This window comes from Myxocyprinus asiaticus, chromosome 48 (genome assembly GCF_019703515.2).
Source record: "Myxocyprinus asiaticus isolate MX2 ecotype Aquarium Trade chromosome 48, UBuf_Myxa_2, whole genome shotgun sequence".
Taxonomy (NCBI): domain Eukaryota; kingdom Metazoa; phylum Chordata; class Actinopteri; order Cypriniformes; family Catostomidae; genus Myxocyprinus; species Myxocyprinus asiaticus.
This window is the reverse complement of record NC_059391.1, coordinates 1,294,660-1,311,395: the sequence shown is the minus strand read 5'-3', so window position 1 is coordinate 1,311,395 and position 16,736 is coordinate 1,294,660. Positions and strand designations below refer to the sequence as shown.

At 35.3% G+C, this 16,736-nt stretch overlaps 1 protein-coding gene across 1 annotated transcript; it reads left to right on the top strand.

The window, feature by feature from the left end:
• The first annotated feature begins 23 nt into the window (after nucleotides 1–23).
• Nucleotides 24–16,472, top strand: gabarapl2 (GABA(A) receptor-associated protein like 2). The gene is made up of 4 exons (XM_051692087.1): nucleotides 24–209; nucleotides 1,259–1,314; nucleotides 3,363–3,535; nucleotides 16,020–16,472. Exons 1-4 carry the CDS (start codon nucleotides 176–178, stop codon nucleotides 16,108–16,110), a joined length of 354 nt encoding a protein of 117 aa, XP_051548047.1. The 5' UTR covers nucleotides 24–175; the 3' UTR covers nucleotides 16,111–16,472.
• The last annotated feature ends 264 nt before the right edge of the window (nucleotides 16,473–16,736 follow it).

The following is a 16,736-nucleotide window of genomic DNA, read 5'->3' as shown; positions in this document are numbered from 1 at the left end:
GTCACCGGAGCGATGGTACGTTCTGGCGGATGAGGTCATCACGTCTGCTCTGGAGACGAGTGTTTTCTGCTGCCGCTGCTACATTGTTGACGTTTTGAGTTTCAATATCTAATTCAGTTTATATCATCTTATTATTACATTAACGACTCGCAACTCGCGCAACTTAACTGCAAATATGAAATGGATGTTTAAAGAGGATCATTCTCTGGGTAATTCAGCTAAAATGTCGCGTTGTTATTACAAAAGGCCTGTCAGATATGTGTCATATTGATTTGTTTGTCAAACTGCTGGTTGTTTTCACGATAACCTGCTACGTGAAAAACCTTAAAAGAACCATTTTCACCAGCTGAGAAGATAATTTCTATTTGTGTGCTACTGTCAGGCCTTCTGTTCGTGCTCATACCGATAATACAGAAACAAAACTATTGCTTGTTTACTTTCATATGTCAGCATTTAATTACTCTTTCATTTTAGTCTGCCACTTGTTTATCAGATATACAGATCATATAGGCAAACGGAGGCATTCATCTCTGATGTGACTTACAAATGTTTGCTTGTGTAATGTGTAAAATCTCATAAAGATGCTATACTTTAGTAATTATGTTTTTTTTAATTTATTTAAAAATTATAATTTTTCACATTTTTTTAGGTGTGTTGAACTTGTTCTATTAAACGCAATTGTCCAACTGCAAAAATAATCATTGCCTTAAATGATATTGAAATTTAGGTTAATAGATATATTAATACAAATATTGGCTGATTAAGCAGCCCTTATTTTGGCAATTCTGAGATGATCACCATTGGCCAATAACTGTGCCTGGTTTGCTAATGAATAGAAGTGGCTATTCTGCCTAATGTCAGTCCCAAAATCCACCATCAAATGTTTCTGTTTTATACATATATATATATATATATATATATATATATATACTGAATTCCCTGGTTCTGTTTGCAAAGGGAATGCTGAAACCTAAAATTGATATTTTCTACTACTCAAAATATATAAAATGACTGTTTTACAACAAATGCTTTTGTGAAAAATATAATGTGCCTAAGACTTTTGCACAGTGCTGTATAATATGAAAGAAGCATATAGGTTAATGTATGATGTCTGTGTTGAAAAACTTAACAGTGCTTACCAATCACGGTGTTGTTTACAACACTTTTCAAATCAGTATTAATGATAAGAAGAGCACTGCGTATGTAGCTTGCTTATCAACTGCTGAACAACATGTTTTGTTGTGTGTCATCTCTTCAGAGCACAGGTGTGTGGAGTCGGCCAAAATCCGCAACAAGTATCCAGACAGAGTTCCTGTGAGTATGTCTGAGCTTAATACAGGAACATGGTTTGGCTTTGGATGATGCAAAGTTGTCTTCTAGGCAACTTACCAGAGAGAGTGACTATGCAGGTCACTGATTTGCACAAGCCAGTATCTTTTGCATATTGTCAGGGTTTTTAACTAGGTTCACCAGGACTATTGAAGAGAAGGGTGCTTTCACATTAGCACTTTTGGTGCACACCCAGGGTCGAATAACGTCAAAATTTGGTTTGTTTGGATGATTTGAACGTTGTTTTCCGAACTCGTGTGCGCACCCATGAACCGCACCTGGGTCCGCTTGTAAATGTGGTACTGGGGAACTCCAGTACGGCTCACTGCTGATATGAACACAATTGTACCAAATCGCGGAAGTGAACCGCTTGTGATGACCTATAATTTGCGTCTTTGCAGGCTCCCGATCGCAATTATTATGGTATTATGGTAATGCATTTCTCCTACCTGCTTGTGTCCAAATACACCGCCTTCTGAGAGCAGCTCACATTCTTCACATCTCTTGCAACGCATCCGCAGGCTCGTGGCAGACAAACGCTAATATTCATCACATCTTTGCACATTCAACGCATCAGCGGGAGACAAACACAAGTGTTGTTCTGTGCATGGAAAGTTTTCATGGTAAATCCAAAGAGACAAACTTTAATACCTCACTTAACACAGTGACAGCTTTTCGAGTTGTTACCTAGATACAGTGGTAAACAGCTGCCGCTTGTACTCACGTTGATGACGTAACAGGACTGCTGTTCGGACCCAAAAAATATGATGTGAAAGAGACCAGCGGGAGCAGGGGGAGGGGGGAGGAAACAAACTCGTGTTCGGTCCAAGCAATCGAACCAAGTGTGAAAGCACCCTTAAGTGCCAGTGGTGCAGATCTGAGGTGTGTCACAACCACCACAAATCATTTTCCGACTAGAAGGAACATAAACTTGCGGTAGTTAAATAACAACCTACCATCATTTTAACATTTTAATTACGTAAAGAAATTTTTTTTTTTTGCAATGTGACATTATTTTCATGACACTTAAGCACATTTGCCATTACAGAAACATTCTTATTTCTGTTAATGCATCTTGACATTTTGACTTGAGTTTTTTTATTTTTTATATACTGTATTCTCAGTGGTGAATCTCATTGGATTCTAATTACTTAAATACAATCTTTTTTTTATTTTTTATATTTAAATCATTGTAATGCAAGTTTTTATTTTATCCATATAAAAGCAGTACAAGATGAAAAAATGATTAAATAAAAAATAAATTCAAATAGTATATAAACATAATTTTTGATATTGCTTTTAATAAGTTATGTAAACAACTAAAGTTTTTATTTGTATAAGTTACCTCACAAGTAGGGAAAATCCAAATGAGCCGTTTTGCAGCTTGGTCAAAAAAGTCAAAATATTGTTTATTTCATTTTCATATCATTCAACATAACCCCATTTTTGTCCTACTTCCTCTGCTCAATTTTTAATTGAAAATTAAAATAGTACTTTAATTAAAATACAGTGCTGCTTGCTCGTTGGTTTAAGGAGGTGTTTTGCCTGTACAGTTGGTGTCGCCCTGACTGCCCCCTACTGCCACAGATTCGTAAAAAACATAAAAGTAGGTCATTAAGCTTTAATTGCTCAGATGGTAGGAACATTCCTTATTACGGAATTTACAAACAGGTCGGGCCATGATTAATGGTTATGTAATTAATTGCATTAAATTAACATGGTAAATCGACAGCATTATTATTATTATTATTATTATTATTATTATTATTATTTTGCTCTGCTAATGAAAAAAGTTCCAAATGAAGCCAAGGCTGGATCAGCAGTTGTGTGTTGCTGAGAATGTTAGGAATGATGTCATGAAAATTTTCATAAAAATAATGGCACACTGCAAAATATCTTGATAGTCCTAAACATCGGCTTTCATGTTCTTTAGCATAATAAAAATGTCTTAGTTCTTTCTGTTGATTTTGGGACATGTTTTGACAGGTTGTGTTTAACATTGCTGTATTTTGTCCATCTCTCGTATTTATCAGGTTATAGTAGAGAAAGTATCTGGTTCACAGATTGTGGATATTGACAAGCGGAAGTATTTGGTGCCATCTGACATCACGGTGGCTCAGTTTATGTGGATCATCAGAAAGCGAATCCAGCTGCCTTCTGAAAAAGCCATATTCCTGTTCGTCGATAAAACTGTCCCTCAGTCCAGGTAAAATCATGCTTTATTTATTTGTAGGATTATAATGATTATTTTAGCCATTTATGTTTGAATCATAAAGAAGAGTTACTTTTACACCACAATACCAGGAAACCATCCCACACACTTCATAAAGAACATTACAGGAAATAAAGAAGACAGTTGCCACATTCACACATGAAACCTGTTAAATTCCAGTAAAATATGTGGATTGCCTTTACTGGTAAATGTACCACATCAGCACCAAAATGACATTTAACTCTTAAGATGTAGTTATTTTATCAGTCGACAGATTTCTTGATTTCGAGATTTCCTCTACAGTCAGCTTTCAAGCATCCAACATGTTTGATATCCTCTGACTAGATGGAATCATTTATGTGTCCAATTTGATGATATGATTAGATGTACATTGCAATTGAAATAGTTTGTTAAAGAGGCTTGAAAGTTTTCTTTCTTGTTGAGCAAATCAACAAAAAACTAGTCATCACTGCTGCAGCTTGTAAAGAGGTTTAATTTTTCACTTTCATACTGTTATTTCATGGTTGTTTACTACAGTAAAGTGTCAAGTAGTTGTTCTCATTCGTGATATGCAAAGGGTCGATCAGCTGAAACCGTACTGGGGTAAAATTGCTTGGTGATGCATGCAACCTAATGTAAAGGCATGAATGTGCTAACTGCAATCATTCGCCTCGCTTTTAATGTGATGGGGCCATTTGTCTGCAATTCGTTTCACATTATTGCGTCGTCTCTGGTGTGCAAAGGCCTAAACTTATATTGGCCTCATTAAGCTCAATAGTTTCAATTGGTTATGGCAAAAATCATATTGATCAATTTATTTACAGACAGAATATTGTTTTTGGATGTTATTGGATGATAAACTGGATATAAGGCAGTTAATTGATATTTTTGCAATGAACTCTAAAATATTTTTAAATGTAACAGGGTTGACACAAAACTTGTAATGTAAAGATTTATTATTATTTTTCAATTACAATATGTGGTTAATTACAAGACACCAGAACTGAGTGATTCTATCAGAATTCACTGTCACGACTGCTATGTTGATCGGAACTGCACCCAAGAATTTCACACACCATTGCTCTTGTGTATATGGCTGTGTGACAATAAAGTGATTTGATTTGATTTGAGAATTTATTTAGTTTCCTATTTTAATTATAAAAATTCCAAGCTTACTGTTACAAGCATTGTTGGGTAAGTTACTTAAAAAAGTAATGTGCTACAAATTACTATAGTAAAAGTTACTAGAAATCAGAGTATTTTACTGATTACTTTACATTTAAGTTATCTTCTAAAACAGTATTCACAGAAGGTTTTTTGCTAAACGAATTCAATGTAATGTCTATATTTCCTCCTTGTTCTTTGCCACACACAAGTCAAACAACCCCAATTCCAAAAAAGATTACAAAAGCAAAAAGTAGTGATCTGTAAACTCTTTTCACCCTTTGCTATAATGAAAGTACTACATCAACACATTATTTGATGTTTTACCTTGTGAATTTAATTGTTTGTTTGTTTTTAAATATACACTCATTTCAAATCAGATGATTGCAACATGCTTCAAAAAAGTTAGGACAGTCGAGTGTTTACCACTGTGAAACATCATTTCTTTTAATAACACTTATTAAGCATTTGGGAACTGAAGACACAAGTGTGCTAAGCCTAGCAAGCGAAGTATTCCCCCATTCATCCATTATTAAGGTGCACAATTGAAACTTCATAATGCGCCACACGTTCTCAGTTGAAGACAGGTCAGGACTGCAGGCAGGCCAGTCTAGCACCCACCTCTCTGCTTACACAGCCATGCACTTGTAATCCGGACAGTATGTGGATTGGCATTTTCCTGCTGATAAATGCAGGGATGTCCCTGCAAAAGACGGTGTCCGGATGGCAGCATATGTTGCTCCAAAAAATCTTTCTGCATGAATGGTGCCCTTACAGATGTGCAAGTAACCCATGCCATGTCCACTGACCCCATACCATGACAGACACTGTCTTTTGGACCTGACACTGATAACAGCTTGGATGGTCCTTTTCCTCTTTAGCCTTGAACACGACGGCTGTTTTTCATAAAACTATTTGAAATGTGGACTCACCGGACCAAAAAACACAGTTTCACTGTTTAACTTTCCATCTAAGATGAGACCGAGCCCAGAGAAGATGACAGCGCTTCTGGATATTGTTGATATATGGCTTCTGCTTTGCATAGTAAAGTCTTAACTTGTACCTGTGGATGTAGCGGCGAGTGGTGTTGACTAACAAAGGTTTACGGAAGTATTCCCGAGCTTATGTAATGATATCCATTACATACGAATGACAGTTTTTAAGACAGTGATGTCTGAGGGATCAGAGATCACGTGCATTCTGAAGTGGTTTTCGTCTTGCCCTTTATGCACCAAAATTTTACAGAGTTCCTTGAACCTTTGAACTATATTGTGCACTGTAGAGGGTGAAATGCCCAAAATCCTTCCAATTTGTCTTTGGGGAACATTGTTCTCAAAGTGCTGGATTATTTGCTGAAGCATCTGTTGGCAAATTGACAAGTCTCGAATTATCCTTGCTCTTGAAGGACTAGGCTGTTTTTGGATGCTCCTTATATACTATGACACGATTGTCTCACTTGGTCTTAAACTGCCCCTTTCTCAACTTTTTTGGAATGTGTTGCAAGCATCAATTTTAGAAAAAAAGATTCTATTTCTTCAAAAAGCAGTGCTGTTGATTAGGTAAAAAATGATGTAGCCCATGGATAAATAGGGATCTGGTAAATGTACTTCGTTATAAAAATTCTTTTTTGCGTAAAGCTCATCACTCAGAATCTGAAACAGACTGGTTTTCATTTAGACAGCATAGAAATTAAAATACCCAAGCCATTAGAACGGCTTAATCAGTGTATTTAAAGAAGCAATTTTCTTATGGTTTATCTAATTTGAGAACATTCTGGAACACTGTTAGGGTGTTGGAAAATAAGTCCTCTTTGTCAACCTCAACACTTAAACATGAGGATGTCTGACACAAAGAAATGTTAGTAGATCTTTTTAATTGGCATTTCATTAAATTAAGTAATTTATTTGAAAACACTGTTTCTATACAATCCTCAGCAACATCACTTTGTGGATCTAAAGGCATAATGGAGTACAGTTGGCAAAAAGTTCTTAGTTTGATTTCTTCTGCTTTCAGTTTCTCTTAGGAACCCATCACAGAGTTTCAGGTGAAGAATTTGTTGATTAAACTTTACCCTAAAAATCCAGCAGGATCAGTCAGATGCCCTTGATCCTTTCTTTTTCAAAGTTTGTGCATCCATTAATGCAGCTCTCTTTATCTACATTTTTAACCTATCTTTCCTCACAGCAGAAATACTTAAAATCTGGAAAATAGCTATTTTATCTATCCCTTTTATGTAAAAGTGGCAACAAAATGCATCCAAATTCTTATCGGCCAATATTGGTTCTGCAATGTGTTGTAAAAGTGATGGAGAAACTACTTAAACAACTGATGACCTTTGTTAGTAATTTTTATATTTGATCTGATATGCAATCTGGTTTTCATCCCACATTTAGTTGTATCACTGCTGTTGTAAATGTTCTTAATGACATTTATGAAGCCTTCAATGTAAAACAGTTCTGTGCAGCTATTTTTATTGACCTCTCTAAAGCTTTCGACACTGTGGACCACTCCATTTTGATATCTAGATTACGATGTTTTGGCTATCAGCAGTGGTGTTCCTCAGGGCTCTATTTTCAGCCTCTACTCTTTGTACAATTTATATTAATAATATTTCTCATGTTACTGGTGTATGAATACTAATATTCATTCCTATGCTGATGGTACGATCTTACATTCTGCAGGATCTTCATATGATTCTGTTTTAAGATCTCTCTAAGATAGCTTTCAGACTATTCAGCAGGCTTTCTCTGATTTGAATCTTGTTTTGAACAGCTCGAAACAAAGTAATGTGGTTTGGAAGGAACAAATCGTATCCAAGCATTTTTACTACCACTGCTTGTATAAAAGACTGTTGCTTCCTGTAAGTATATTGGGATTTGGCTTGACAGCACTCTGTCCTTTTCTACACACCTTACAAATTTACGAAGGTGAAGGCAAAGCCAGGTGAAGTCTATTACTTGTGTATAGTGCAAGTCATGATTTAAAATTATTAAACTAAGTAAGTGTTCAGGATCTGTGTTTAAAACAAAGATTTTGTATGAACTGTAAGATTAATGACTAATGTCTTTGAAGTCCATCCTGGATTAACTGCTGAAGTTCACATAGATGCATTGTCCTTGTTAGTTGGCTGATGAAGGGTTTTGTTGGCAATTAATTGATAGTCTATGTATTCCATTTCAAGAGTGTAGTCCATCATTAGACCAAGGTGATGCAGGCAGAGATCAGTGAGGTGCATCGCAGTTCAAACTGGCTGGTAATTTCGGTGAGGTTTATCCTAAGTCCAAGGTTCAGGCAATGGCATATGAAGTATCCCATGTCTTATGTTTGGAGTTGGCATCATCGTAATAGACTGAAGTGATGTTTGGCTGGCACCAGCTGTTATTAGTCATCATCACACAGCGACACGGTGGAGTCCAACACTAAGCAGGAATGGAGCTGGATCCAACCGGTTCTGGTGACCTCAGTATAGGAGTCATGAGGTTGAAACAGGGAAACAAATAAAATAATATTAGCATAGATGCCATTCAGTTTATTGCAGAGTTATAGATCATGATCACTGTTTCTGGTTCCGGCAGACCTAACTAAAGCAGAATAATTGTGAGTTGAAGGATAAATTAGGCGTATGCCTGGCTAAATAGATGAGTCTTTAGTCTAGACTTAAACTGAGTGAGTGTGTCTGCATCTTGAACAGTGTTAGGGAGACTATTCCATAGTTTAGGAGCCAAATATGAAAAGGATCTACCTCCTTTTGTGGATTTTGATATTCTAGGAACTATTAACAGGCCAGAATTTTGCGATCGTAATGAACGTGAATTAATACGAAATTTAACAGGAAATTTAGCCAATGTAGTGACGATAAAATGGGGCTAATATGATCATATTTCTTGCTTCTAGTCAGCACTCTGGCAGCTGCATTTTGAACCAATTGAAGTTTATTTATTGATCTTGCTGGACATCCTCCCAGTAATGCATAACAATAATCTAGTCTTGAGATCATGAACGCATGAATTAGTTTTGCATCAGCAACAGAGCATGTGTCGTAATTTAGCAATATTTCTGAGGTGGAAGGTGCTGTTCTACAAACATTGGTAATTTGATTTTCAAAGGACAGATTTGTATCAAATATAACATCTAAGTTCTTCGCTGTATTGTAGTTGGTGTTTAGGAGGCTGTTGTCCTCCTGCCAGGCTGTTATTGTAAAAAAGGAATTTTGTTCTTAAAGGAATAGTTGACCCAAAAATGAAAATTCTCTCATCATTTACTCACCCTCATGCCATCCCAGATGTGTTTGACTTACTTCTGCTGAAAACAAATGAAGACAGTCATAGTAAAAGTAATCCATTCGACTCCAGTGGTTAAATTGATGTCTCCTAAAGTGCTGCAATCGCTTTGGTTGAGAAACAGGTCAACTTCTGGTCGCTCTTCAGTGTGTTCACGCTGGCAGTACATGCAGCCTCTCGCATGATGTTAGCGTGTTGGCATGTTCATGTGAGAACTGACATGATACAACAAGAAGTGCAGCTTGATGTGTTTACAACAGAACACTGTTCACAAGCTTCTATGGTTTTGCTTTCATTTAAACATGCCAGTGTACTTACGTCACGTGAAAGGTAGATTGAACTGATTCCTCTCATGGACGCACATTGGAGAGTGACCGTAAGTAAACATTTATAGTGAAAAGGACTTAAAAATTGTTTCTCACCCAAAACAATCGTATCACTTTAGAAGACATTCATTTAACCACTGGAGTTGTCTGGATTACTGTTACATTGATTTTCTGTGCTTTTTGGAGCTTCAAAGGGCTGATCACAATCCACTTGAATTGTATGGACCTACAGAGCTTAGATATTCTTCTAAAAATCTTCATTTGTGTTCTGCAGAAGAAAGAAAGTCAAACACTTCTGGAATGGCATGAGGATGAGTAAATGATGAGAGAAATTTCATTTTTGGGTGAACTATTCCTTTAAATGACTTGTCTGGTTAAATAAAGGTACAATACAATTTTAAAAAATGTAACTTTTCACACACACAAACCAAAAACAAACTTTGTAAGGTGCAGAGTCAAAACAAACAATACTATCAAAAACAAAAAACTTGCACACTTACTGCTCCAAAACCAAAATGTTTTAATCCAAAACCATGTTTTTAAAGTTTCGACTCATATAATGAGTCTTCTTCCGAACAATACAAGAAACTTTGTGATGTCAATTTAGAGCCAAACATCTCATGGTTCCCACAGGTGCTAGCTATTTGATGTTAATGACTCCACCTATTCAGATCTTCCAGGGCAGATGTAGACAACACAGAGACTTGTATAAACATGGTTAAAATAAACGTCTTAAACAAATTAATACATCATAGTCCTCACCAAAAGATCATGTATACTGTGCATATACATACATCAAGTCATCATTTATATTTGTATAGCGCTTTTCACAACACACATCGTTTCAAAGCAGCTTTACAGAAAATCATGCATTAACAGAAAATGAAACAGTAATATAATTTTTACATCCACATATGCACACGCATATATATGAATAAATACATCCACACATATACAAACATACATATACCTAAGTCTCCATATTACATACACATATACATCCCCTCAACACATCCACAGTGCTCCAATATAGATATCCTAATCCATTCATCAAAGATACACCACTATATAAAATAAATGTCTTACACAGATTCATCAAAACCACAAATCTAAAGAAAATATCTTATGTTAAAATCCCCATTTAGACCATTTGGAGATAGTGTCCGTAAAAAATATATCCAAAAAGTTTCCCTACGGAGAAGTAGGTTTTCTATGTCACCTCCTCTCCGCAGGATACTGACTCTCTCTATACCCCAGTATCTAAGACTAGAAACTGGGTGTTTCAACCTCTGAAAGTGCATCGCCACCGGGCTGTTAACATTACCAGTGCGTATATTACTACGATGTTCTCCTATTCTAATCTTCAAAGATCTCCTAGTTTTACCTACATATCCCAAACTGCATGGATATTTCAAAAAAATAAATTACATTATTTGTATTACAACTAATCAAACCCTTGATGTTATTTTTTTTTTACTTGTATTAGGATGATTACAAAATGTACATTTATGTGTAAAATTGCATTGCGCACAAGACCCATGCTTATAATTACCCTCCGGTATATTATCTTAAGGACGTACCAATGTTCCAAGGTGGCTTATCTGCTCTGACATGTCTCTTAGATTACGTTGTCTTTTAAAAACCAATCTCGTGGTTCCTTAAAAATATTCTTAAGATATGGGTCAGTGTCAATAACATGCCAATGTTTTCTAATTCTGTCCTTAAAAACGCTACCTAATGGAGAATATCCAGTGATACAAGACACCGGCGAAGAAAGTCTTTTAATCCCAGTTAACTCATCATCAACTTGTATATTTTCCTCCCTATGTTTCGCTTGTTTTATCCAATCCTCACTATATCCCCTCTCTCTGAACCTTTGAAATAAATTGTCAGCCTGTTGATCATATTTTTCTTTTGTTTCACATAACCTACAGATTCTATGAAACTGACTAACAGGCAAGTTTTCCTTTTGAGGTGTAGGCTGGAAACTAATTGACATTACAAAGTTTCTTGTATTGTTCTGAAGAAGACTCATCATACGATTATACGAATAAATACGAAGACTCGTTATACGAATCATTTTTGGATTAAAATTATTGTTGAAACAGTGAGTAAGTGTGCGAGTTTTTGACATTTTGCATACTGTCCTGACTTTTTTGAAATTGGGTTTGTACACTCAGCAGCACACGTTTGTCCTGTACAAAGACTGATTAGGGGACAGATAACAGATGTCACAGATACGCAAACAGATGTGTATAATTCATGTTTTAAATTCTAAAACTATAATAATAGACTTTTAGAAATGTGTAACCCAAGTAATGTACTTACAAAAAAAAAGTCATTAACTGTAATATGGTTTCTAAAATGTAATGTAATATGCAAAACTACTTTTTGACTTTAAGTAATTAGATTACAAATACTAATTACTTTGTAATGAGATTACACCCAACACTGGTGAGAGGGTTGAAATAATGAAGCACTTCAGGGTTAGTGAGGATAAATGACTATTGGTACTTTGCAAGGCACAAATTGCCCTGTCTCAATAACATGATGTTTATTTATTTATTTATAAGGGACCATGTACAATATTAAACATAAATGTTTCCATTTGATGCACTGTACCAGATTTAGCCTAAAGCTAAATTTCATCTGCAGTCCCCTGGCTGGTCACAATTAGATCATCCACACAGTAACAGAACAACACTAAGCAAACTGGACAAATAATACAAATTATACACAGTACATCACACATACACACACCTCATCAGCACCATAGGTATGCTAGACAGATTAAACACAAGAACATTTGAATACCAAGAAAAACAGATATAAGACAAAGTCAAGTAAAATGTATATAATCAGTGGTTAAAAAGTTGAGTGTCAGATTTTTCAGTTTGATTTTAAAACTACTAATAGAAGGGTAGGTAACTACTAATGGTAGGGCGTTCCAATGAGTTGTGGCTTTCACAGAGAAAGCTGACTGTCCAAAGGCAGAGCGGCGAAAGGGTATAGTACAGTCTCTTATAGAAGAGATTCTTGTGGATTTTACAGAGTTTTCTGAATGAAAATAAACACAGTCACATAATGTAGGAGGGGTCAAACCATTTACAATTTTTATACACGACACAGATTTGAGAAAAGTCTAAAATTCTCAAAGCTCAGAAGACAATGTTTTTCCAGTATCCTACAGTGATGATATTGAATTGGCTTTTTATCCAGAAATTTTAAGGTTGGTTTGTACAAGGATTCTAGTTGTTTAATCACTGTTTCTCTGGCCTGCGCCCAACATGTAATACAATAAGACATGTGGAAAAGGATCGTAGCATGCATAAATGTCTTGGCTACATCCACAGAAAGACAGTTTCTAATTTGTCTAAAATTTGCTAAGTTGTATTTAATGGTTTTCATCATTTTCTTGGCATGCTTCTTAAAATTAAGATTTGGATCCATTATTAAACCAAGATATTTAAATTCAGTAACTATATCAATCTTATCACCCTTAATGAAAATGTCAGCATTAGGAGGCTGCACATTGGTTTTTGGAAAAGAACATACCTTTTGTCTTGCTAATGTTCAAGCTAAGACATGATTGATCAAGCCACTGTGTGATCCTTTCCATAGCAGTTGTTTGCTTCTCAGCTGCTAGCTCAGATGTTTTTGCATGTGTGTATACAACAGTGTCATCGCCATACATTTGCAATTCTATCCCATGACACTGTTGTGGAAGGTCATTAATATACAGACTAAATAATAGGGGGCCTAACACCAATCCTCGAGGTACACCCGTTGTGCACTTCATGTTGCTGGACCGTGCATCTTTAACACATTGCGTCCGATTAGATAAATATGAAGACATCCACGCCAGTGCTCTAGATGAAAAATGTAACTTTGAAAGTTTAGAAATGAGAACATCGTGATTAACTGTATCAAATGCTTTATGCAGGTCTAAAAATACAGCACCAACTACTCCTCCTTTGTCAAGCCTAGATTTTATTTGCTCTGTCAGGTGAAAGGTAGCTGTAACAGTGGAATGATTTGTTCTAAAGCCAAACTGCATATGATGTAAACCAAAATTGTATTAAGATAAGTTGTCAGTTGTTTAATGACAACTTTCTTAGCAACCTTTGAAAGTACTGGCAGTATGCTTATGGGTCTATAGTTACTGGCCTCGTGGCAGTCTCCAGATTTAAAAATAGGGGTGACAATTGCTTTTTTCCAGTCACTAGGAAAAGTACTATATTTAAGTAACAGATTAATTAGATGAGTAATAGTGGGAGTTAAAATATCTAATAAGCATGGTATCAAGTTGAAAAACATCTCTGCATTTAGAGTTTCTTAAGGAGCTGATGACTTTGTTCACTTGTATCTCGTTGGTCATAACCAGGTCAAAACCTTGACCTCCGGCATCTGTCGGAACAATATCCAGTTCCCTTTCTGTAAATTTGTTTCTTAGCTCATGAACAGACTCAATAAAAAAACTGTTAAAAAATAGCAGCAACGGAAACATTTTCTTCAATTAATGTTCCCTGAGCTTTGAGCTGTCAAACTCCTAAAAAATGTGGTTCCCTCCTTGTAAGATAATTAATATTTTTCCAAATTAATTTACTATTACCTTTTGTCTCATTCATTACATGAAGATAAAAACGAGATTTAGCTACTCTATGTTCTTGAATAACTTTATTCCTCAAGCCTTTTTAAGTCAACATATCTGTGTCTCTTCCAGACTTAATAGCTTTCCTTAATGCTGAATCTTTTTATTCTTCATCAATTTCCACAAGTTTTCATTAAACCGGGGTAAAAATGACTTTTGTTCTTGAATTTTTTCTGAACACTTACAGTAAATCTTTCCCTTACAGAGGTCATTCTAAAAAAAAATGTGTTACAGCCAAACTCCAGATCATCAGAATATCATTCCATTTCAAACTAGTCATTTCATTGTCAAATGCAACTTGCTTACCTTTAGGTATACAATGAAATACATTTGTTTGAGTTACTTAAGTATTTTTGAATCTGTTTCTTTGTTGATTTCCTTGCAACCAGTTTAAATTATGATCTGATATACCAGTAATCAAGTTATAACTTTTAGTTATTCTTTGTGGTTTATTAGTGAATATTAGATCTAATTGTGTACTTGAGAGTTTTGCAATCCTTGTTGGACCTTTTATTAACTGATCTAAGTGATATTTGTCTGTAATTATTTGTAAAAAATTTCCCTTTAACTTATCTTCCCAGTTCAAGTTGAAGTCCCCCATAAGAATGATCTCTTTATTGTGATTGCACTCTTTCAGGATTTCTGTGAGTTGATCATAAAATGTTTCATTTGCCGAAGGGGGTCTGTATACACCTATGATAGTAAATGACATTTGCTAGGACAAGATCATTTTTAACCCAACGTATTCTAGAGTGTTAACTGTTTTAAACACAATACGTTCACATTTAATTTTTCTCATATATTAGCACCCCCCATGCAGTTCATGTGATTGTCCTGTAACTAAAGCTCTGCAGTGTCAGGTTTCTGTATAAAAGTGAAGGAGGTTCCTGCAGGCACACCTGCTGTGTCGTCCAGTGACGTGACAGTCACACCCAATATCCTTTATTTAAATCCTCAGAAATCTCCTTTACCCCTCCACCTGTGTTGTCAAATACACTTGGCTCAAACATGTTCTTTACAGTGGATTACTGGAAAACACACAAACCATTGCACAACCCAGCAGGATAAGTGACAATCTCAGATCATAAATGTACAGTACTTATTCAGGTTAGGCAGTTTAGCTAGAAAAATACAGCACAATATTTTTTTAGCCTTTTAATGATATTCAATATCTAAAATAATTAGTTCTTGCTCTGAAAGCCTTAAAATGTTTATTATTATTATTATTTTCCTTTTCAGTTAGAGGAACCATAATTTAAACCAAACAGCCATTGTTGCCATTAGATTTAAAATGTTCAATGCAAAAATTATTATTTACAATAATTAATACGTTTATAATTGTTTACAGTTATTTACTGTACCTGCATACAGTTGCCCCCATACGGAGGGCCAAATTACTCAAAATTAATCATTAAATCACTAAATTATTTAATAAATATCCCTCGTATTTCATACAGACTACATTCTAGCACTAGTTTGCACCCATTTCATTTTAGGGTTATCTTTGGGTTGACTTTTCATGTAAGCTCAAGCTTCGAGTCTTTTCATTTTCAGGCTTACAGTTATCGGTATGTCACATTTAATTATTTCTTTAAGCCTTTTTTTTATTTTGAGCAATTTGGCCCTCCATACCCCCTAAAGTATTTGAACACTTAAATCACACTTAAAAAATATGTCATATGCATGTCTGTTTACTTTGTGACAGCTGAAGGGTGTGCACTCTCTAACGAGTCATTGTGGGAGAAACATGTAGTGCAGAGTGTATGAATTTGCATATGTCAATGAACAAGGAGGAATTTGTTGCGTGTATTTAAAGAAAAAAGGCTTTTCTAAGAGACGTTTTAGAAAAGAACTTCAAAGTAATGAGTTTTGTGATTTTCCCATGAAGAAATCAGCAGTGTAATCTGATAAATAAAAAAAAATCATTTTTAATAAGATTACTTTGCGGAACTTGCACTTCTCTGATTGTGAATATTCAGTATATTGCCTGGCACTATACCAATATAACAAATTATGACATAGCAAGTGTTTATTTATGTTCATTGTTATTGTTTCAGTCTGACGATGGGACAACTGTACGAGAAAGAAAAAGATGAAGACGGCTTTTTGTACGTGGCATACAGCGGAGAGAACACGTTTGGAAATTAAGATCTTTGCATCTTCCCGCCTGTCCCACACATCACGCAGTGCTCCTGTTTCTTTTGGACTTGCTCGATTGGTCTGAGGTTGGAAACATGATGAAAGATTAATTTGTGACATAATCACATACCTCTAGTGTCACACGTTATATTGTGCTCTGAAATGTTAGAATGACTCCTTTAGTTAATATTCTCTTCTTTTTTGTGAATGGTGTTGCAGTATTACTACAGATGCTTCAAGAAAATGAGAATATATAGTTACTTTAATTGTTTTAATTTATCTGTATTTTTCCCCTGTAAATTATATATTTAAGATAACTGAAAGGTAAGGTAGCTGGATGACCTAACCAATAAAAACAAACACCAAAAAGATGTGTTCGTCAAGATGATTATGACATACTTGGTATTCATTTCTGAATATTAAAATAAGACAAACCACAAAAATGAACCAAAAGCATATAAACTTTAGATTAAAGCATTCCAATTTCTGCCTTCAAAAATGAAATTTTTTGTCATTCCCAGCCCGTATGACTTTCTTTCTTCCATAGAACACAATGTTCAAGCTGTTCTCCATACAACGAAAGTAGATGACAAATAGTTGTCAAACTCCAAAAAGAACAAAAAAACACCATTAAA

Bases quoted from the DNA above. Each gene is read 5' to 3' on its own strand.
- gabarapl2 (XM_051692087.1), top strand. From the start codon at position 176: ATGAAATGGATGTTTAAAGAGGATCATTCTCTGG. The intron at 210-1,258 runs GTAATTCAGCTA...TCATCTCTTCAG, and splicing joins TAAAGAGGATCATTCTCTGG to AGCACAGGTGTGTGGAGTCG. The intron at 3,536-16,019 runs GTAAAATCATGC...TTATTGTTTCAG, and splicing joins AAAACTGTCCCTCAGTCCAG to TCTGACGATGGGACAACTGT.